The 19,313-nt window shown below is 37.7% G+C and overlaps 1 protein-coding gene across 2 annotated transcripts in view; it reads right to left on the bottom strand.

The window, feature by feature from the left end:
- Positions 1 to 18,370, bottom strand: part of LOC115421252 (alpha-1,6-mannosylglycoprotein 6-beta-N-acetylglucosaminyltransferase B-like) — a 162,854-nt gene extending 144,484 nt beyond the window's left edge. For both annotated transcript variants that reach the window (XM_030137056.1, XM_030137051.1), the window contains exons 1-2: positions 17,889 to 18,370; positions 8,595 to 8,707 (exon numbers count right to left, since the gene is read on the bottom strand). In XM_030137056.1, coding sequence (XP_029992916.1) covers positions 8,595 to 8,707; positions 17,889 to 17,956 — 181 coding nt within the window. In that variant the 5' untranslated portion in view covers positions 17,957 to 18,370. The remainder of the gene's footprint in view (positions 1 to 8,594; positions 8,708 to 17,888) is intronic.
- Between the last annotated feature and the right edge of the window lie 943 nt (positions 18,371 to 19,313).

The raw sequence follows: 19,313 nt of genomic DNA on the forward strand, positions 1-19,313 counted from the left end.
ACGTCACCGACTTCGCCAGACTGCCTGATGACATCCGACTGCCGAAAATCGGGTTGGTGTGTCTTCACCTTCAGACAGGGCCAGATTAACACTTCATTGTACCCTGGGCAACAATATTCAAGGGCCCCATCATCACAACCCCAGGATCCCTATAATCTGGCAAAATACAGAATAAATTCCAGGAATATATGTAAATATACCCCATACTTCAATATCTAACTATCATCAAATGCATTTTGATGTACAAATGTGTAAATGCTCGTAGAACTACAAGTGCACCACTATAGCCTCTTGTCAAGGCCACTCACTTGCATATGATGATATGAAAACAAAACACATTAGCATCGGTATAATCTAAAATTGATCCACTACATTAGAAAGAGAGGGAAGTGTCCTCCATTTTCACAAAAAATAAATAAGAAACCATTTCCAAAGTATCCAGTATTTATTTAAGAACACTTTTTGCCTACACAAATGTATTTAATCGTCAGAAAAAGCCCACAGACTAAACACAAACATAATCTGATAGAATGAGATATGAATTTTAAACAGAAATCCCCTTGTCACCTCAGAATTCAACAAGAGAGTTAAAGTAAGTGCAATGTAAACATCTTGAAATCTGCTTTCTCTCAACAATAAACATATCTCAAAATTTTCATGGAGCCACCACAAGGAAAAAATAAATATAATGCAGTATAATCTGCTAAAATAAACATTTTGGTCCCAGTTTAACTTTTAAACAGAAAACACACCACAATTCAAGGCATGCCAAAGCAAGGGTTAAACATTTTAATACTAAATACTACATATACTAAATACTATAAACATCTGGAAAACCGTCAATTTCTCTCAAAGAAATACTTATCCGACCAATACAAAATTTGTATTCTAAATAATGGGGAAGTGCATGTTTAAATTTCTAATTTTTAATGTCCCTCTCCTTTTTTAATTTTTGTTTGGCGCTCCCACTTATCTGCTTCTCCATGTTTGCAATGTTTTGATTCGTGTACGTCGCGTAGTTCTTGACGTCTCACATCCCGCTCAGTGCACCCACGTTGATTTGCGTCACCGCTGATTCGCTTTTTGGACTGACCAATGAGGAGAGGGTCTCAGCTCACGGTCACAGACAGCAGGAGCAGGGTTTTTGTGCAGTGCAATGGCTCCAGGCAGCGGACAGTTTCATTTATAAGCAAAAGACAACCAGATATTTTCGTTATGCCCGAGCTACCCAGGGCCCTTCAGAGGTCGCGGGCCCCTGGGCAATTGCCCAGTTGCCCATATGGTTAATCCGGGCTTGCCTTCAGAGATGAACTTCAGAGAGTGGAGTTTAATATGAGTCAAACAATTACCCCTCTCTGCCCCTGCTCAGATCGAGGCATATGCGGAATTCCTAACAAAATGTTCTCCTTTTGGTGATTAGAAGTATTCTTAAGCAGTTATCCGGGAGACCTACATAGATAAAAGAGCTGATAATTTTTAAATATAAATATATTTTCTCCCTCTCAGTCGGAACCCACAGGGACAGTAAGAAAGCCCTGAGTCTTTCTGCTAAAACAAACATGTTGTAAATATACACAGTATACAGGGTAAAGGGACTGTCATGGGTCCTTGTTAATATACTAAACTGTGGAGTACGTACAAGCTCCATAGGGACAGCCTTTGATCAAGCTAACATCTCCCTCAGGTCTGATACATTTTAATCGAGAGGGAAAAGAATTCTAGCTATCTACCTTTTTATCCCTGTTTTCATCTTTCTCTTTGTTAACAAATGTATCCGCTGGAAATCTTATCCTCTCGCTTAACTGCATACAATCTCTATTCTTCTGCCATCTCCTTCTCTGCCTCCACTTTCTCATTTTCACTATTGAGCCTCTGACTCTCCATCTCTGGCTCGCAGCTCTTGATGAGTTTGTGAGTCACTGAGGAGAGACGGGGATTTGAAGGAAAACCCAGCACTCTGAACTGCCGGTGGAAGCCGATAATCCACGGAAGCGAGAGGTGGCGCCGAAATTAAGCTAATACCCCGACAATTACTATCAGAGCAACTCCACGAAGTGACAAAGCCTTACACAAATTTGGCTGTTATTGTATGCAAATGCCAAGCCAATATCTGTGTAAATATAACTATGGTAATGTCTGCGATGAATCCCGTGAATTTGATTTGTATAGAGAAAAATAAAAATGGCTTGTTGTCCTGATTGCTGTGTTGTCAACACATCACAGATGGGAATTAGCCTCAGATGACAGCGGCTGAAATACACCAGCAAACACAGAAGACATAAAAAAAAAAAACACCTTTCAACAAAGAGATGTGTTGGAATTTGAAGACTTTAACCATTAGGACAATAATAAAATACAGTGGATAAATATTGTTGTCCATCACAAGTTGTCATTTTTAGCTCTGAGTGTCATAAAGTTGTCATTGCAGAAACAGTGAGCTTTTTAAAGGAAGCAACTTTTTTATATTTACTATGAAGAAGCATTTCCATTTAGAGGTAACAAGTGAGAAAAAAGCAAATGGATAAAAGAAAACAATTTTTGTCAGGATATAATAAAAAGTAACCTTTTGCTGAAGGATTTTGTTTTAACTTGAAGATAAAGCTTTAGCAAAATCAAATAAAAATGGAATCACATCTTAATATGAGGCATGAGCTGGGAAGACATCCATGAAATTAGACCAGTGGTAAAATAACAGAGCACTTACTGGGTTTCATAGTTCCGGAAAACTATGATAATGAGTTGTGTGGCAGATTCTGACTTTTGCTCCAACACTAAACAACTGCTAAGGTAGACACAAGCCTCTACCTTTCTGCCATAGACGCCTCCATCAAAAAATTTGGAAAAAAGGGTGCAATTAAAAGATAGCTCTCTCTCTCTCTGCTCTCATATATTCAAAATAATAAATCACATGTCTACTGCAAAAACCACCTTTGGCAAAGTATAAATTGTGAAAACACAGACAGACAGAAAGCATAATGAGCAGCCAGAAAATTTGAAGCAAACTCCCAGTTGATTAGAAATGTAAAATGTCTTCAGGGCAAATAAAAATGACCACTGTGAAAGAGTCACACGGGAATTGAGCGGCTCAGCTTTGCCAGTCTTTACAAAAAAAAAAGCCCAGAAATCCCAAAATGTTTTAAAAATTTGGCAGTGCTGCATGTTTTCCCAGTCAAGGTCTGCCAGAAATGACATGTACTTAATGAAACACAGGGGTGAAACAGTGTGTATGTGTGTGTATGTGTCTCTGCAGGTGGTGAGTGGAAGCTTAATGAAAGGGCCAGTTGTTTTGCAGGGCTGATTTGCAGAGAGCAGATGGATCAGTCTCTCAGTCTCTCTGGTCTCAATCTTGTCCCACATTGCTGCTGTCGCCCCATTTAACAGCCAATTTCCTGCCAGCTCATCACAAACACACAAACGGGCATGCATATACACACTCAAAAGGGAGATTTCTGCAGAATAACACGATACGGTAGTACAAAAGAGACGCAAAGGGAGCAAAGAAGGTGAGGCAGATGCAAACAAATGTACACTGTGGGTAATACTTTTGCTTTTGTGCATAGATAAGCACTAAGTTTATAAGTACTTGCACAGAATGTAATGAGGCACACACACATACACACACACCAAGTAAACTCCTATGGGGAACCACTGTTGGACACTATACCGTTTTTAATGAGCTTGCTCCAGATGTCTTCCTGGGCTACAGCGCATGAGCTGTTGATTAATCAAGTATATTTTACTATGAAACACCGAGACATGTACACTAATCCTAATTTATCACCCAACCACAGTAATCTTAATTTACCACAAACTCAGTAATCCCAAATGACCTCCCATCTCTTTGCCCCATTATCTCCCAATACAAACACTCAGCTTTCTTTTTTTTTTCCCCCAAATGCACTTCTGTGCATCTCTGCATTCGAGTCTTCTTATCTGTTTCTGCTATGACTGGTTCATCTACCTGCCTGACAGAAAACAGCACATACTGCACACACAAAAACCCCTGACTGATTCAGACATATAGGAACACTTGCCCTGCCTTTCACCTGCCCTCACACTCATACAAGCAGACACGAGGCATCCTTCTGCTGCTGCAGAGCAAACACACACAAACTAAGATGACTTTACCCTTAACGCTAAGCCTTTTAACTCTAGTCCGCAGAAGGATGCGGTTGGCCTCCGCAAAGCAACCTCTGGCTCGCAATCTTCACACCTTGTGCAAGTGCATGAGATGACAATGACTGTCTTTTCTGCCTTGCTGCTGGCAGTCAGGCTTCATTCTGCGTCATGTGATATCACCCGCTGGCTAGTGCATTAATGACAAGTCACTGGTGAGATATGGAGTTACCAGATGTGCGCCTCAGTCACTGTGTAACACAGTAGCAGAATCTAAGGCAATATGTGTAGTTACATCTTCAAGACAATATCAGAAAAATAGAAAAAGCCTATAGATTACAGTAGTGGCTTTTCCACTGGACATATACGCAAAATTTTACCGATTACTTATTAAATACCAAAAGAACAGAAGTGCGTAATGTCGGTTTTTCCATTAAATCACAAATGCAATGATTTGTTTATTTATTATCGCGAGATGACACAAGAAGTCATTCCATAAACAAGGCGATGAACATAAATATCATGTAGATTTACAGACATATATTATTATACATTATACATTATACGTTATATATTACCCCTCAATCTCATACTAAATTTTTAAAAAATGATTTGGTTTCCTGGTGTGTCCACACATACCGCACTGTGTTTCTTTTAAAACTCTTCTTCTTTGTATCTTGTATGTTGCTGCTGTTAACTTTGAAATTTCCCCATGGTGGGATAAGTAAAGTCTTATCTTATCTTATCTTATCTTATCTTATCTTATCTTATCTTATCTTATCTTATCTTATCTTATCTTGTCTTGTCTTGTCTTGTCTTATTCATACAAGCTCCTGCAGAGAAGCTGCTTTTTGTTGTGTAAAGGTTAAGGTCAAGCAATGAATCAACATCCTTTAAAAGATGACTGGGCTGGGCTTGATCTTATCACATCTTATCTCTCAACATCCGTCTTTTTTTTATTCACATAAGTGTAGTTGAGAAAGTAATAGTAGTGGTAGAAAAAGGTCTTTCTATTGCAGTTTTGTGTGATATACCAATTTTGCTATGCCCAAAAACCACCTCCTGCCAGTGCAAAAACTTTTCAGCGAAAACTGAGAACTTTGGCAAAATTGATGTTTTTCCATTAGGCACATTTTTATGCAATTTGAGGGTCAGTGGAAAAGTGAGCAGTGAGCCTTAAAAATGCATTGTACTTCCACAACAAGTCAATGTTCTTCTGTGTATAAAGTAGTTTGCTTTGTTTTTCATTCAGTATAAACAGGTGTAGTAAGCCTGCTGATTACTAAAATAATAATGACCAGTTGTTTTGACATCTGTTGAAACGTCATAAGAAATGTATCACCAACATTTTCGTTTGCCTGTGGAGGTAATAGAGGTACAGACAATGCTGCCAAACCCATGTACATTTCATTCTGCTCCTTATGCTCATCTGAATAAACTTACTGTTCAGACACATCTGTTAGTCAGAAGGAGATGAGCTGAATGTTCACCCCGTCAGTATTAAATATTACAATTAATTTTTACCCAACCAGCAGGTCAGTGTCAAATACAACAGCCCACCATGGATGTGTTTGTTCATCTGTCCTTTTTACACCATTCTCCAATGAGTGTAGGAAACATAACACCAATAATTATAGACATTCTCAGATGATACTGGAGGTTAGTGACATTTCTCAGTATGACTCAGAAATACAAGATCCGTGTACTGGTGTTTGACCAGCTAACTGGTAGGTAACATTAAAAAGACACAAGAAATGATAGTTGATGAAAGCATCTACAGATCTCCTCATACAAATACCTGGGTGCTTTTATGAACAGTTCATCAATCTTGAGTACACATGTTGATAGTCTCTGCAACCAACTACACAAACAGTAATACTTTTAGCGGCAACTCAGGATTCATGGTGTTGACTATGTTCATTTATTTATGAGTCAGTATGGGAGAGCTTAATTAGACTGAACATCACAGCTTGCTTTGGAAACCTCCCTATACAGCTTAAGCCGTTGGCTCATGCAGACGGCATTTACGATAATTGGAGTAAGACCACATCCATCCCTGCAGTCTACCTGTGAACATGCATGTGTTAAAGGAAGCAAACAAGATAATAATTGATCCGCGTCATGTACTACACACTGAGTATCAGCTACTACCATCGAGAAGAAGGTTTCAAATGCCATGTTGTCATTTGACTACAATGAAATACTCAATCTCTATTCAGATTTTAAATGATGGTAAACAATGAAATCAACATAAAAACCATCAGAATGTGGGCTCCCAACCAGTGTGGGACAAATTTACCTAAAATATGGGACAATGAAGATAATGATTTAGTAAGTGATTCCATTAGTATTTTAGCAACATAATAACTGCATTTTGTGATTACTGAGATGATTTTAATGTTATGATACGGAACCTTACCAAAAATAAAATCGAATTCTCAAAATATTATTAGGCTTTGTGTTTGTGTGTGTGTGTGTGTGTGTGTGTGTGTGTCTGTTTTTGCTGATTTTTATACTTTGATCAAATGATTCCAACAATTATTATTATAACCTTTATTTAACCAGAAAAAAAGCTCATTGAGACTAAAAATCAGTTCTAATCTTCAAATTTAGAGAAACCTATGATTTCATTCAATGTCATAGCCCTTTACAAAGTTTAAATATAATGGGGTTTTGTGTGATAGTGATATTCCAAACTCTCAACAGTAGGTGAGAGTCATGTACCAGAACACACATTTGGATACCAGAACCACCAGTGAATCAACACTATGTATCTGCTGACTGTATCACTCACTGAATGAAGTATAAAACTTACTGTTTACACATATCTGTATTATGGTATCATCAAGTTTGTTTCTTCAAACAAAAACGTACAGCTGGCTATTTTGACAGTCTGTCAAAATAAAACTGTATCTTATACATGTTGAATTAGCTGGTAATTTACATTATAGCTCTGGTTGCTTGCAGTAAAACCACAAATTACCTGCATTTTCAGTATGGTTTGTGAAAAATGTTAAATGTACTGTTAATAAAACTTTACCATTACATCATCTGTAAACATAATTTCTGCCTGAGTTATTTGAGATTTTCTTCAGTGGTAGCAGTGAAAACAACTCCTACGATTACTCCAAGACATCCACAAATGTGTAATTATCTTAATTTAGAGACACCTTGCTGCTGAAGTTATGTACTGTTGAATTTATGAGAAACAACACAGCCACCCTCTACTGACAACACTCATTGTACTTAACTAAGAACATTACATTAAATTGCTTTGATAGACTTCTATTTAGTCACAAGTCTCAGGGAACCGGGTTAAGGGAAAATGTCAACTGCTCTTTAAGCTGAAGTGCTTATTATTCATTCAGTAGGTAATAAAAGTAATCAAAGTCAATGTAAGACAGTAAAGTGATTTTTACTTGAACATGGAGAAGAATGAAGTAGCTGTATGAATGCTATGTTGATGCTTTGTCTAGTCTTGACTTATTCTCAGCCTTGAAAGTTGTTACATAAATATCTCTGTAGTTGATGCCCACACATGCCTTGTATAAACCGCAAAACAAGTAGATTGAAGCCTGCAAATATAACAACAGCTCTCTACCTTTCTGTCACTGCTCAGGATCAAACCTATAACTTCTGAGTAACACGCTGGCCTTTCCTCTTCTAGCCCAGCCCAGTCATCTTTTAAAGGACGTTGATTCATTGCTTGACCTTAACCTTTACACAAGAAAAAGCAGCTTCTCTGCAGGAGCTTGTATGAATAAGATAGGATAGGATAGGATAAGATAAGATGAGATAAGATAAGATAAGATAAGATAAGATAAGATAAGATAAGATAAGATAAGATAAGATAAGATAAGATAAGATACAAATCCACTGTAAATACCAACCCATCGCTGTCCTTGTCTCTAGTCAAATGTTTGATCATATTGGGTCTGTTTAAGTGTGTTTGGTTTATGTTAGAACTGTACGTTGTGAACAAAGAAAAACTGAAGCCAATTCTTTGTTTGTGTTTACATACTTGACCAATAAATCTGATTCTGATTCTGATAAGACAAGATAAGATAAGATAAAACTTTATTCATCCCACCATGTGGAAATTTCACAGTTAACAGAAGCTACATAAAATAAGCAAGTGCAGAGAAAAAGACAAGTAGAAAAAACGAGTGAAAAATGAAAAGAAAAGACAAAAAAATGTGGCACCTCTGGAATGTACTGTTTTTACCAGTGCATGTGCATGTACTTTACCACTATTTTGCCTCATTCTATGCTAGTCCATTTATTTGCAGCATTTGCAACAGACAATGCAGCTGTGACAAAGCATTACATGGCAGAGCAGCACCAGAAGGACTGAGCTGAGTTATAGTAAAGCACTATGCAGTGGCATTCCAGCATCTCAGCTCAGTGAGGGGATTGTAATGATGCAAACACACACACACACACGCTAACTCTCAAACACACAGCACTCTTGTCAGTACCTTCTGTGCGGATGGTGAAGGGGGAGTCCCCCAGTCGCTTGGCTGAGAATTGCCCCCCCAGAGAGGTCATTAGAAAGCACAGGCTGAAGAAGCCTATTCCCACCACGAATATCCTGCAATACAGAGGGAGGGGAGAAGGAACAGAGTCAATAGGGGGTTATAGGAACAGAAGTATTGATGGAGAAGGGCAGGTAAATGGACGGTACAGAAATATGTAGATGAGGAAGATCAAAAAGCAGAAATGAAGGTGGACAATGATATACTTGGAGGTAAATAAAGTAGTGTACACAGTGTGAGAGGCGTCAAAAACAAAAAAAGAATGTAGGCAGATGGACAGGATGACAATTATAGAAGACGGGCTTGAAGTGCAGAATGATCGACAGTCGGAGAAAAGAGGAAAGATTAAAAATAGTGTTGCAGACAGAGCAGTATGAGGGAAAATGTGGAGAAGAACAGAGGAAGACAGCAGAAGAGAAATGAAGAGACAGTCAAGAGTATAGCAGGCTGCACTTCCTGAAGGCAGAGCATAAATAGAGCAATCATCAAAAGTAGAAAAGTCAAAAGTAGGAGCCAAAGGGCACTCGAGTTGAAACGTTTTAGCGTGGTGATGCTATCAGTCGGCATACATTTAGGACAACTGCCAAAATAAGGTTGTCCCTGAGTGCAGGCAAAATGGATGTGATTATTTATGTAATATCAAAGGCGAGCAGAGAGGGATGGAGGGGAAAAAGGCAGGAAGACACAAGAAGCGTGAAAAACATTGAAGCATTCAGGATGAGTGAGCATAACAACACCTACAATGCCCAGCAAAGTCTCAGACACTCACTGGCTTTCAGTAACTGTTCTGGTTCTCCTAAAGACTGGTATTAATATGCATTTTTCATGATCGGATCACAAGCAGACAGCTCTAAGTGTGACTGTTCATACATTCACAGCTCCATATGCAAATAAACAACCTCATTTGTAGCCTAAAACAAAAAACACTAACTTTAATTTCAAGTTCAAGAGGCTTTGTAATGTCTCTGTGCAAATTTTAGTCCCTTTTAAATCATAAAGACCCAGTGCTACTTTTGTGGCAATTACAAAAAATATTTTTCTCTTTATTTAATCTTTCTGAAGTGTTTTATCATCATTGATTATAATATTGTCCTCTACATTTTGCAGTTTTTATGTGACACTCAGGTACTTTCTGATATCTAATTGACTGATCATGTAGATGTTCATAAAAGCTCTTAATAAAGTTGAGGGGTATTATATCAGAAACAGAGAAAACTGTAGAAAAAGTGAATTTATCAGCAAATCTATCAATAAGTGAACATAAACTAAGGGTCTCCATCCACTGTCATTGATCCAACTCCATGGGTTTTAGTGGTGAATCAATGTTTTAGAAGATGACCGTGTTTCTACGTTCACCACGGAGCCTCTGAACGTCCAAATGGGTCATATCTGATGACCATGAAAAGACGACAAACTGTATTTTACACCAATTATTTACATGTAATTATTGGATCAACAGTTATTTGACATTTTAGATCAGTAGATGGTTTTGGTTGCCAGTGGCTGTTTGGGTCTTTATGGGTTAAGGTGGAATGTCTTCTTGCCTCTTACAGCAACTGTTACTCTGTTCTCCTTATTGCTTATTGGTCCTTTTGCATGCATTAGTGATGATTAGACTGAAATACTTACAAATGTTTTAATATATTTATGCAATCTGCAGATATTTCCTCATTAAAGGTGGGGTGGGAGATGTTTTCCTGGAGCATTTTTTACTATATTGCTTAAAATCCCCTTCACACCCCGATTACAGCCAATTCAATAAATGCTCTAACACAAAAATTAAAAAAAAAAATGTAGTCACCTATGGAACGGACAGGACTGAAAAAACACTATCCAATCATTTTAAGCACCCAATTGAAATGACTGAACTGTGATATGTCTATCAAACTCAACTGCCACCCCCCCGTGCATACCCCTCTTCGTGCATGAATCGTGTGTTCTCAGAGGCTTGGAACACTTGTTCAGGAAACGAAGCCAGAGCCAGAGCTTAGCTATGTTAGTTATATTAGGATGAAAAGTTTACCGGAAAACTGTTTTGTCACTAACATAAATCAGTACGAATGAATGAATGAATGAATGAATATTTATTTCAGTTATGTACAGAACACATACATATTAAAAAAACAAACATAAAATTAACACAGTTGTTAACTGAAAAAGGAAGAAGCTAAAGCCAGAGGCTTAGTTCTGCTTCTCCTGTTCCCATCCTTATTCCAACTCCACACCTGAAGTTGCAGCAGATAAAATATTAACACAAATGATTCTACATTCGGTTTCTTAAGTCACTTTGAAATCATATTACTTTCATAGCCCTTGAGAATTTGACAAATTAAAGCTTTTTTGAAACTCGACAGCGAGCTACACAATTTCACTTCATCCTTCAATTTGTTCCATAATTTGACACCAGTAATAGAAACACAGTGATATTTCATGTTTGTTCTTACTTTACATGTTTCATACACAAACATCCTTCTTAAATTATAATTCCCTTCTCTTAACTTAAAAATTTTCTGAATACAAACAGGAAGATTTTAACTTTTAGCATGAAACATAATTTCCATTGTTTTTAAATATACATTATCAAAAAAATTTTAGTAAACCAGATTCTACAAAGAGTGGATTACTTGATTGGAGATAACCAGCTTTGTTTATGACTCTAATAGCTTTTTTTTTAGATTTCAATTATCAGGTCTATATTAGTTTTATACACATTGCCCCATATTTCCACACAGTATGACATATATGGCCTTACAAGTGAACAATACAATATATGCAAACACTTTTTGTTTAACAAATCTTGAGCTTTATAAAGAATCGCAACAGCCTTGGACATTTTACGTTTAATATATTCTATTTGTGGTTTCCAACAGAGTTTATGGTCAATAATCACTCCCAAAAATGTTGTTTCATACACTCTTTCAATTTCAATTCCATTAATTTTCAGCTTTATATCATAATTTACCCTAGCACCACCAAAAACCATAAACTTTGTTTTATCTTCATTAAGTGATAAGTTATTTACGTCAAACCATTTTTTAAAAACTTGATCTATTCCTTTTCCACAGTTTCTAATATTTGTTTCATATTTGCTCCCACATAAAGCAAATTAGTATCACCTGCAAATATGTAATGTTAGCCAGACAGGTATTAACTAGGGCTGTTCTGTAAGAGCGGGGGTGTTGGAGGAGACTGAATGAGGTATGCATGGATCGGGGTCAGAGCCGGAGTCGGGCGAATTGTTGCTGTGCAGCGCTCGTGAACCCTCGAGAACGAGCATTGCGTGTGCCAGTACTCTGGAGGCGTGGCTTCAGGGGGATGTCTGAAGAAAGGGGTTTGGACTTTTGAATTGAGTATTTTCAAAATGTAGCTTACTTGAACCGTTTTTCTAAGATCTTATACCCCACCTTTAAGAAAGGAAATGTTTGTCATTTCCTTTCTTTATTGTGCATTATGCTACACATATGAAACACATGTATCTCTATGGGCTTTTTGAGAATTTTCATACATTTTCACAACACTTTAATATAACTTTGCTGAGTCTCCCTTACACAGATGACTGGAAATTCATTCAGTGTAACCCAAAAAATAATCAAGTTCATACAGTTAAAAGAATGTGGATATATGTTGCTCAGACCACTTTTGGATTGGATTTCAATGTGTCCGCAGTGCTACATAAGTGTGTTCACACCCGGTGGTCAGATGCTAATGCCAGGATTGAACAGTGCTTCTGTCTGACCCACAAGACCAAAAGCAGTCTTCACACTTTGTCACTGTTTATTTATTATGCCATGTTTTCATGAAATTTCCTGGTGTTTGACAAATATTTGAATCAGAACCTGGAGTTAAAACATATACAGTAATGGGTGAGGATGGTGTATGGGCTTTGGGACTTAAACTTGTGCTTTTCTCTGCCTTTCAGCTTATATCTGATATGTGAAATGCAACTAAACCTCAAGAGTGTGAAAAATAGACACAGTGGGGGTTCTCCCTTGTTAGACAGTCATGAGAGGAGCAGATCTTTGACTTAAAAGAGTTGAAAATCAGGTCTTTTGTATTTGTGTAAATCCTGCCCTAGTTAAGCTACTCTCTTCAGTGTATATGGATCAAAGGTCTTATTATGCCAAGACTCTTTGGGGAACAAGAGAGGCAAAGCTTTCTCTGATTCTCATCTGCTGGACAAAATACCAGTCAGCCTCCATGACTAACAAGTCAAGTTCAACATAAAAAAAAGAAAAAAAAAAAAACAGCTGCAGTGCTGCGAACAAAGCCAGATTCATGTGACAATGAACAGACGACACTATAGGGAATATATTTTAAAAGCTGAAGATGCAAAAGATTTCCACAAACTTTAAATCAGCACACAGATATTTCTTAAAACTATAACTGGCTCTTATTTCAGATAGGTCTTCAGAAATGCTATTCTGAAGGGGAGGGGTGCATAATCGTGGAGTGCATGTAAAGAAACAGTAGTAAAGCACAGGAGGCTCATGGGAGATTTTGTTTTGTTTTACAGTTAATTTCATAATACAGGGCTGCCCTTGTACAGGCAACCTTTAAACTTGTAACTTCAGTCCCAGAGGTTGGAAAAACTGAATTGTAACATAACAAATGGATGAATAATTCATAACTATTGCTTTGTCTTCAAAGCTAAGCAAGGTCTGTTTGCTTAAATGCACGGCCCAGTGTGAAATCTGACAGCACTTCCTGGAATGGTAAGCAGCTGGAGTCACGCAAAGTTCTGAAGAAAACCTCTTAATATTGATGAGACTATAAGAAATGAGTTCCAATCAAAAGCGGGGAAGAATGGCCTCTTAAAAGAACATTTGCTGAACTGATCTGATTGACCCAAAGGGATCACAATGATGTTGAATAATCTGTTAAGTACAGAGCGTGGTGGTTTGGCAACCTCCCAAGGTGACTTTATATTCCTAGACAGAGCCAATGTGTCTTGTACTGAGTGTTTCTACACTCAGATGGGTTCAAGGACAGAGCAAAAAATGTGACTCCTTCAACAGGAAACTTTTCATCTTGTTGTACCATGTTGATGTTGGACAATAATAATCTTTTCGTCATATAGCTTGCATCAAAACTGATTACAGCTATTTCATAACTAAAACAAAATGGCCATACACAGCCTTTGACGTTAAATCGTCCATGTTCATCATCTGTGCATATTGTGAGCAATGCGATCACTTTACATTTTGAGCTGGAGTTGGATGTAATTAATTACAGTACTGATGGCACTTGTAACAACATAAACAGTAATTTAGCCATGAATACATGTTGAAATGAGATCTCCCAACTCTGATTATCAACCTCATACATACTCTATTCTGTGTTTGTGGAGGCAAATCATTACACAACACTTCAATGTGATGATACGAGCTAAGTGCTGGGTGAGAGCATGAACCTTTGAAGCTAAGTGTCAGCATGTCAATGACCGCTCCTGCCCTAAGTACTTTTTTTAATCGATTTACACTGAAAACATAACAAAAACAAAGAACATTTATATTGCAGAAGTTAAATGTAAGCAGCTGGTGTATGCTCTTCTACTATGGTGTTCTTTCTTACCTCTCTCCAAGGGTATGGTAATATTATGAAATAATAAAATATCACCCCATCTGTTCCAGACATATTGCAGAGTAATTTGGAATAGCTTCATCACTGTCACAGGTCTGAAAAGCAACAATATAATAACTAATCTGAAGCAATTCAATACAGTGATTATGATCGAGGGCTGATTGTCATGGATATAAAGTCATGATCTACAGATACTTATACCTGCATGGATTACTCTCTAAACCATACAACCATCTGGTCAGCTCACAAAACATGTGGGAGCTGAATATCAGAATCACTGACCTGGTTCAAAACAAGTGTTCTTGAATTCTAACCTGCCCATTATTTGTTTTTCATTCCCATCGTGAGTGCATAAATTTTTACAGTTAGGAAAAACAGAGGTGCATTGACAAGAAATATCAGGGTTAAATAAGAGACATGGAGCAAAATAGTCTAATATGTTCAATCCACTTTATCCACTTATCTCTATGATCTAAGGATTTATAATTCTGTGTGTATTTCCATGTGAGGAAAATGTCAGCATCACTGAGATTGATGGAAAGGAGGTTAAAAAAAGAGAGAAAATGTTCCATTTGTGTGGGTGTGGAGATATTATTTTGATGCCGTCCTAGGGCGATCGTTTCCTCTGTTATCGTTTCGTCGTTTTCCAAAGTGGCGTTAGGTGGGTGATATGGGAGGATTAGGCCTCAGTCCTGCCTGACGAGTGTTTAATTAACAGGCTTAAAGTAAATGCTCTGCTCCCTATAATTGGATCAGAAGGAGAGATCTGCTATCAGCTAATTGGCTTCCTCACACATATAGACTTATCAGATTTTGCCTCTAGGTAGATGATTTTGAGGCAAGAGGACTCCTGCCAGCCACGGAGAAGCAGTGATGTAGGTGTTATTTGGAGTGTTTTCCAAGAAACTTTTTTTGGCTTCTGGTAACAGAAATTCTGGAAATGATTTCAGCGTCATGGCATGCATACACAGACTGTCCGAGCTGAATTTTTTTAAGGATAGGCTGCTCTTTAACCCTTTATCAGGCAAGTGCCCATTTTCTGCAATTTCCACATACGTTACAAGACAGTTGCAGCAACAGTGAGCACAGTGAGTCAACAATCTCAGGTCAGTTGTGGTCTACAGGGTCTGTAAGGTCCACCTCTGCATGAACAGTGAGTGTACCTGCTTTGTTAGGTACTATGAAGTAATGGTACTAATGTAAGGAATGATGTTCAAAGGGAGAATGTGGATGTGGACAGGGGTCTGGATCAGCACTTATGTTGGTCTAATGTTCTAAAAGTGATGTTCTAATGTTCTAAAATATGTGTTCCTTTCACCTTACTAGGGATGGGAATTGATAAGAATTTAATGATTCCGATTCCATTATCAATTTTGCTTACCGATCCAATTCCTTATTCATTCTCTTATCAATTCTCATTGGGTGAGGGAATAAAAGAGTACAAATGGGTGTGTTTGCATTAACTGACTTTTATATTTCCATCTCTGCACAGAAAATATAACATATGTGTGTGTGTGTGTGTGGGGGGGGTGCACCGTACAGTGAAAGTGAAACTTAAGATGCTTTACTAATTCCTCTATGTCTCCCGTTGTTGTGCACCTAATTTCTTTTCCCCTACCTTCAGAAACTTTTATTTGAGGGGGCAGGACGTTTGTTGCCTACACCGGAACCGGCCTGGTGTTCGCTCTGCCACTAGATTCACAAGTGTGGCTAAGTTGCATATCAAATACATAACATTCTTGTGAATGAGTCACATGCTGTGGACAAATGTTTGAGCATGTTGAGGGGATTTTCCCCTTTTGAAGAAATGGAACCCTTGACAGTGTTACAAGTGGCCCTGGTGTCGTCTTTTTGGACAGTTTCTGCCTCAACACCATGTTGGCTTTGTTCTGACCAAAACAATGCAGCGAGAGCGTGACATCATCATGCATGCGCAACGAAGGCGGAATCAGTAAGCAGAATCGTGAAGCAGGCAGGCAAACGTTTCCAAAGAATCGACTGACTGGGAACCAGTTCTCAAAAAGAACTGATTCTCAATTCCCATCCCTACACCTTACATGTATTTTTCTTGTATTTTTTTTATATATACTTCTTGGATTTTCTGTTTGTTTGTTTGTTTGTTTTTTGCTACTTATGGATAAGGGACCAAATAAGATAACTTCATTAACCTTCATTTTCCACATCACAATGACAAATTTTGAAAAATTTCACAAAAGTAATAAAGTCTTGTTATCTCCTCCAATAACACACTAAGAGTGACACTGTGAATACCAGAGTATTTCTGTGAGTGCCCTATAAAGGGTTCATTTATAACATTTGTGTACAATTTCTTTCTCATGGTTTTAATCCACTAAAGGCTAAAGCCATCAAAGAAATCAAAAAAATGGCCTGCCATTCACAGCAAAATGTCACACACACACAAATCGCTTTTGATAAGATGTCATGCTGTGGCGACAAAGATGCTGCTGTATTGACTGTGTTTGAATAAATGCTTAACCCACTGAGTAGACAACCCACGTAGCAAATCAGTGCAGCAGGAATGTTACTGGAGCAGAGTTTGCAAAGCTTGTTATAGCTGCTGGTGATTGCTTTGCCCTAAAAGAGAAACAATTTAGAAATACCAGCACTATCAGCAGGTGGAAAGTGGATAAAATGTGAATGTACCAATAACCACAGCAGGAGATCCACTCTACACCTTGAACCACAGGGAGACTGGATGCTGCTTTTAGACCCACAATACCACAAGAAGTAATGAGAATTTAGTTAAAGGTTCATGAGTCTGACTTTTTTTTTGTTTTTTTTTTTTTGCTCCGATACCTTTCACATTACGGTAGGGTATGACTCAATGTCCTGCTTGTTGTGCTGAATTCTGCTCCCTGCTGAAAACTGCATCCCCAGCCACGAGTGATGTAGTTTTTGGCAGTACTTGTTTTTATTGTTGTATTTTTGTTTTGAAAGTTTTATTCACCTTACAGTTTGCACATTCTTTAATATTAAACATAACTCCAGTATCTTACAATATTATTATTACTTAATTCCTACACAGCTATGAGGGTGTAAAGAAGTTGAATAATTTACAATTAATGTCATACCCTACAGTGATAAAGGAGAAATATTAATCAGTCAGGGTGAGTAGGGAGCATTTCAGGATGAATTTAGTGCACATTGTCTTCTTCAGGGGGAGCTGTTTTCGACAGGGAGTAGAATTCGGCACAACACTGGTAAGGCTCTGCTGAAGCATTTATAGCATGTGTAAGAAATCCCCTCCAGTTTCCCTTTTGCATCTTCCCAAACAAAGCCTTGCCAGTCTGTGATAATGGAGCTATCCATGCAGTGATAAACTAAGTTAGCAGTTACAGCAGATACAGTCTTATTACAAGTGCTCTTTCATGATTTATCATCCCTATGGATCAAATCTAATTCATCTTTAAGGGAAACATCTGCTGTGTGTGTGTGTGTGTGTGTGTCATTAGGTGCGTTTAGAGCTACAGAATACACACAATGAGGCTCGCGCATGGTTTTACATCTCAATATGTCCCTTCCACGCGCTGTGAAATATCAGGAAATTCATTCATTTACAGGAAAAAAACAACATTATTAATCAGTAAAACTACATTTCAAGGGAAAAAATTAAATGCAAATGCTTTTAGCTCTTACCTGAACGGCTTGAACGTTACTAGGCATCTTCTGACCATAATTTTACCGTCGGTGCTGCCAGTAATCATTTTCCAAAACGTGCGACCCCTGACATTGTGGTTAACCTCCCAAACTGTAACTTCAAGTGAATAAACATGTTATATACGTCCACAAAATAAAAGCAAATAACACAAATAGCACCAAAAAGTGCGTTTTTTTATCCCTCCAGGAGCAAGACTATAAAGTTTCATTCAGCAGTTTCCTTTTTTCCGTGTGTGAAAATGTCATTTAAAGCATCATTCCGTCGCTGCAGGTTGTGTCGACCGTACGAGACATCTCCAGTGGAAGTTCTGCACAAAAAGAAGGCTGTTGTCACACACGTGGGTCAAACATGTGGCGGTAAAAACACCTCTGGGTTGTTTGTTTTTCTTTTCTTGTCGTGGAGGACTGGACGTAGAGATGCGGAACTACCCTCATGGACGTTTGAACTTCACAGCTGAGCCAGCGCGACTGTGGCAGGTCAGCCGTGTTGCCTCCTATTCATTCACTGTTCACCAACCAAGACACCGGTACACGAGTGGGCGAGATCCGGTGGAGGCTGTCGGAATAAGAACCTCAGGGAGAAGAAAGTCATTATTGTTTGGAGTAAAAATTAAAATGTTATTTTTGTGAGTGCGCTAGAAGCCATGACAATAATAATAGTAATAATAATAATAATAATAACAATAATAATAATAATAATAATAATAATAGTAGTAGTAGCAGTAGTTGTAAACAAAAATTTCTTTACTCTGTTTTATCATTTTTAGTAAGTATTGTATCACTTGTTATCTATCTATCTATCTATCTATCTATCTATCTATCTATCTATCTATCTATCTATCTATCTATCTATCTATCTATCTATCTATCTATCTATCTATACATACATACATACATACATACATACATACATACATACATACATACATACATCAATCACCCAACAGGATTCTGTTGGGTCTCTGTAGACTTGATTTGATTCTGATTTGAATTAGTAAAGCACTTTGTGACTCTGTCTGTGAAAAGTGCTCTATAAATAAAATTTACCTACTTACTTACTTAATCAGATGCCTGTTAATATTCAGAGGTTGTTTAAAATGCGGGAAAGTGTTTATAATTTCAGAGGAAGTAATGTGTTCAAAAAAACTTATGTTAGATACAAATATGAAGCAATTTTGTCTTTCTGTTGTTGGAGTAAATGTTTGGAACAAGTTAAATCCTGAGTTAAAAGACTGTACAATGTTATTTATGTTTAAAACTATGTTTAAAAGAAATGTCATGAAAATATATGAAGAATCTATCTATCTATCTATCTATCTATCTATCTATCTATCTATCTATCTATCTATCTATCTATCTATCTATCTATCTATCGCCGTGGGAGTAGTAGTAGTATTAGTACTG

Source organism: Sphaeramia orbicularis, chromosome 1 (genome assembly GCF_902148855.1).
Source record: "Sphaeramia orbicularis chromosome 1, fSphaOr1.1, whole genome shotgun sequence".
Taxonomy (NCBI): domain Eukaryota; kingdom Metazoa; phylum Chordata; class Actinopteri; order Kurtiformes; family Apogonidae; genus Sphaeramia; species Sphaeramia orbicularis.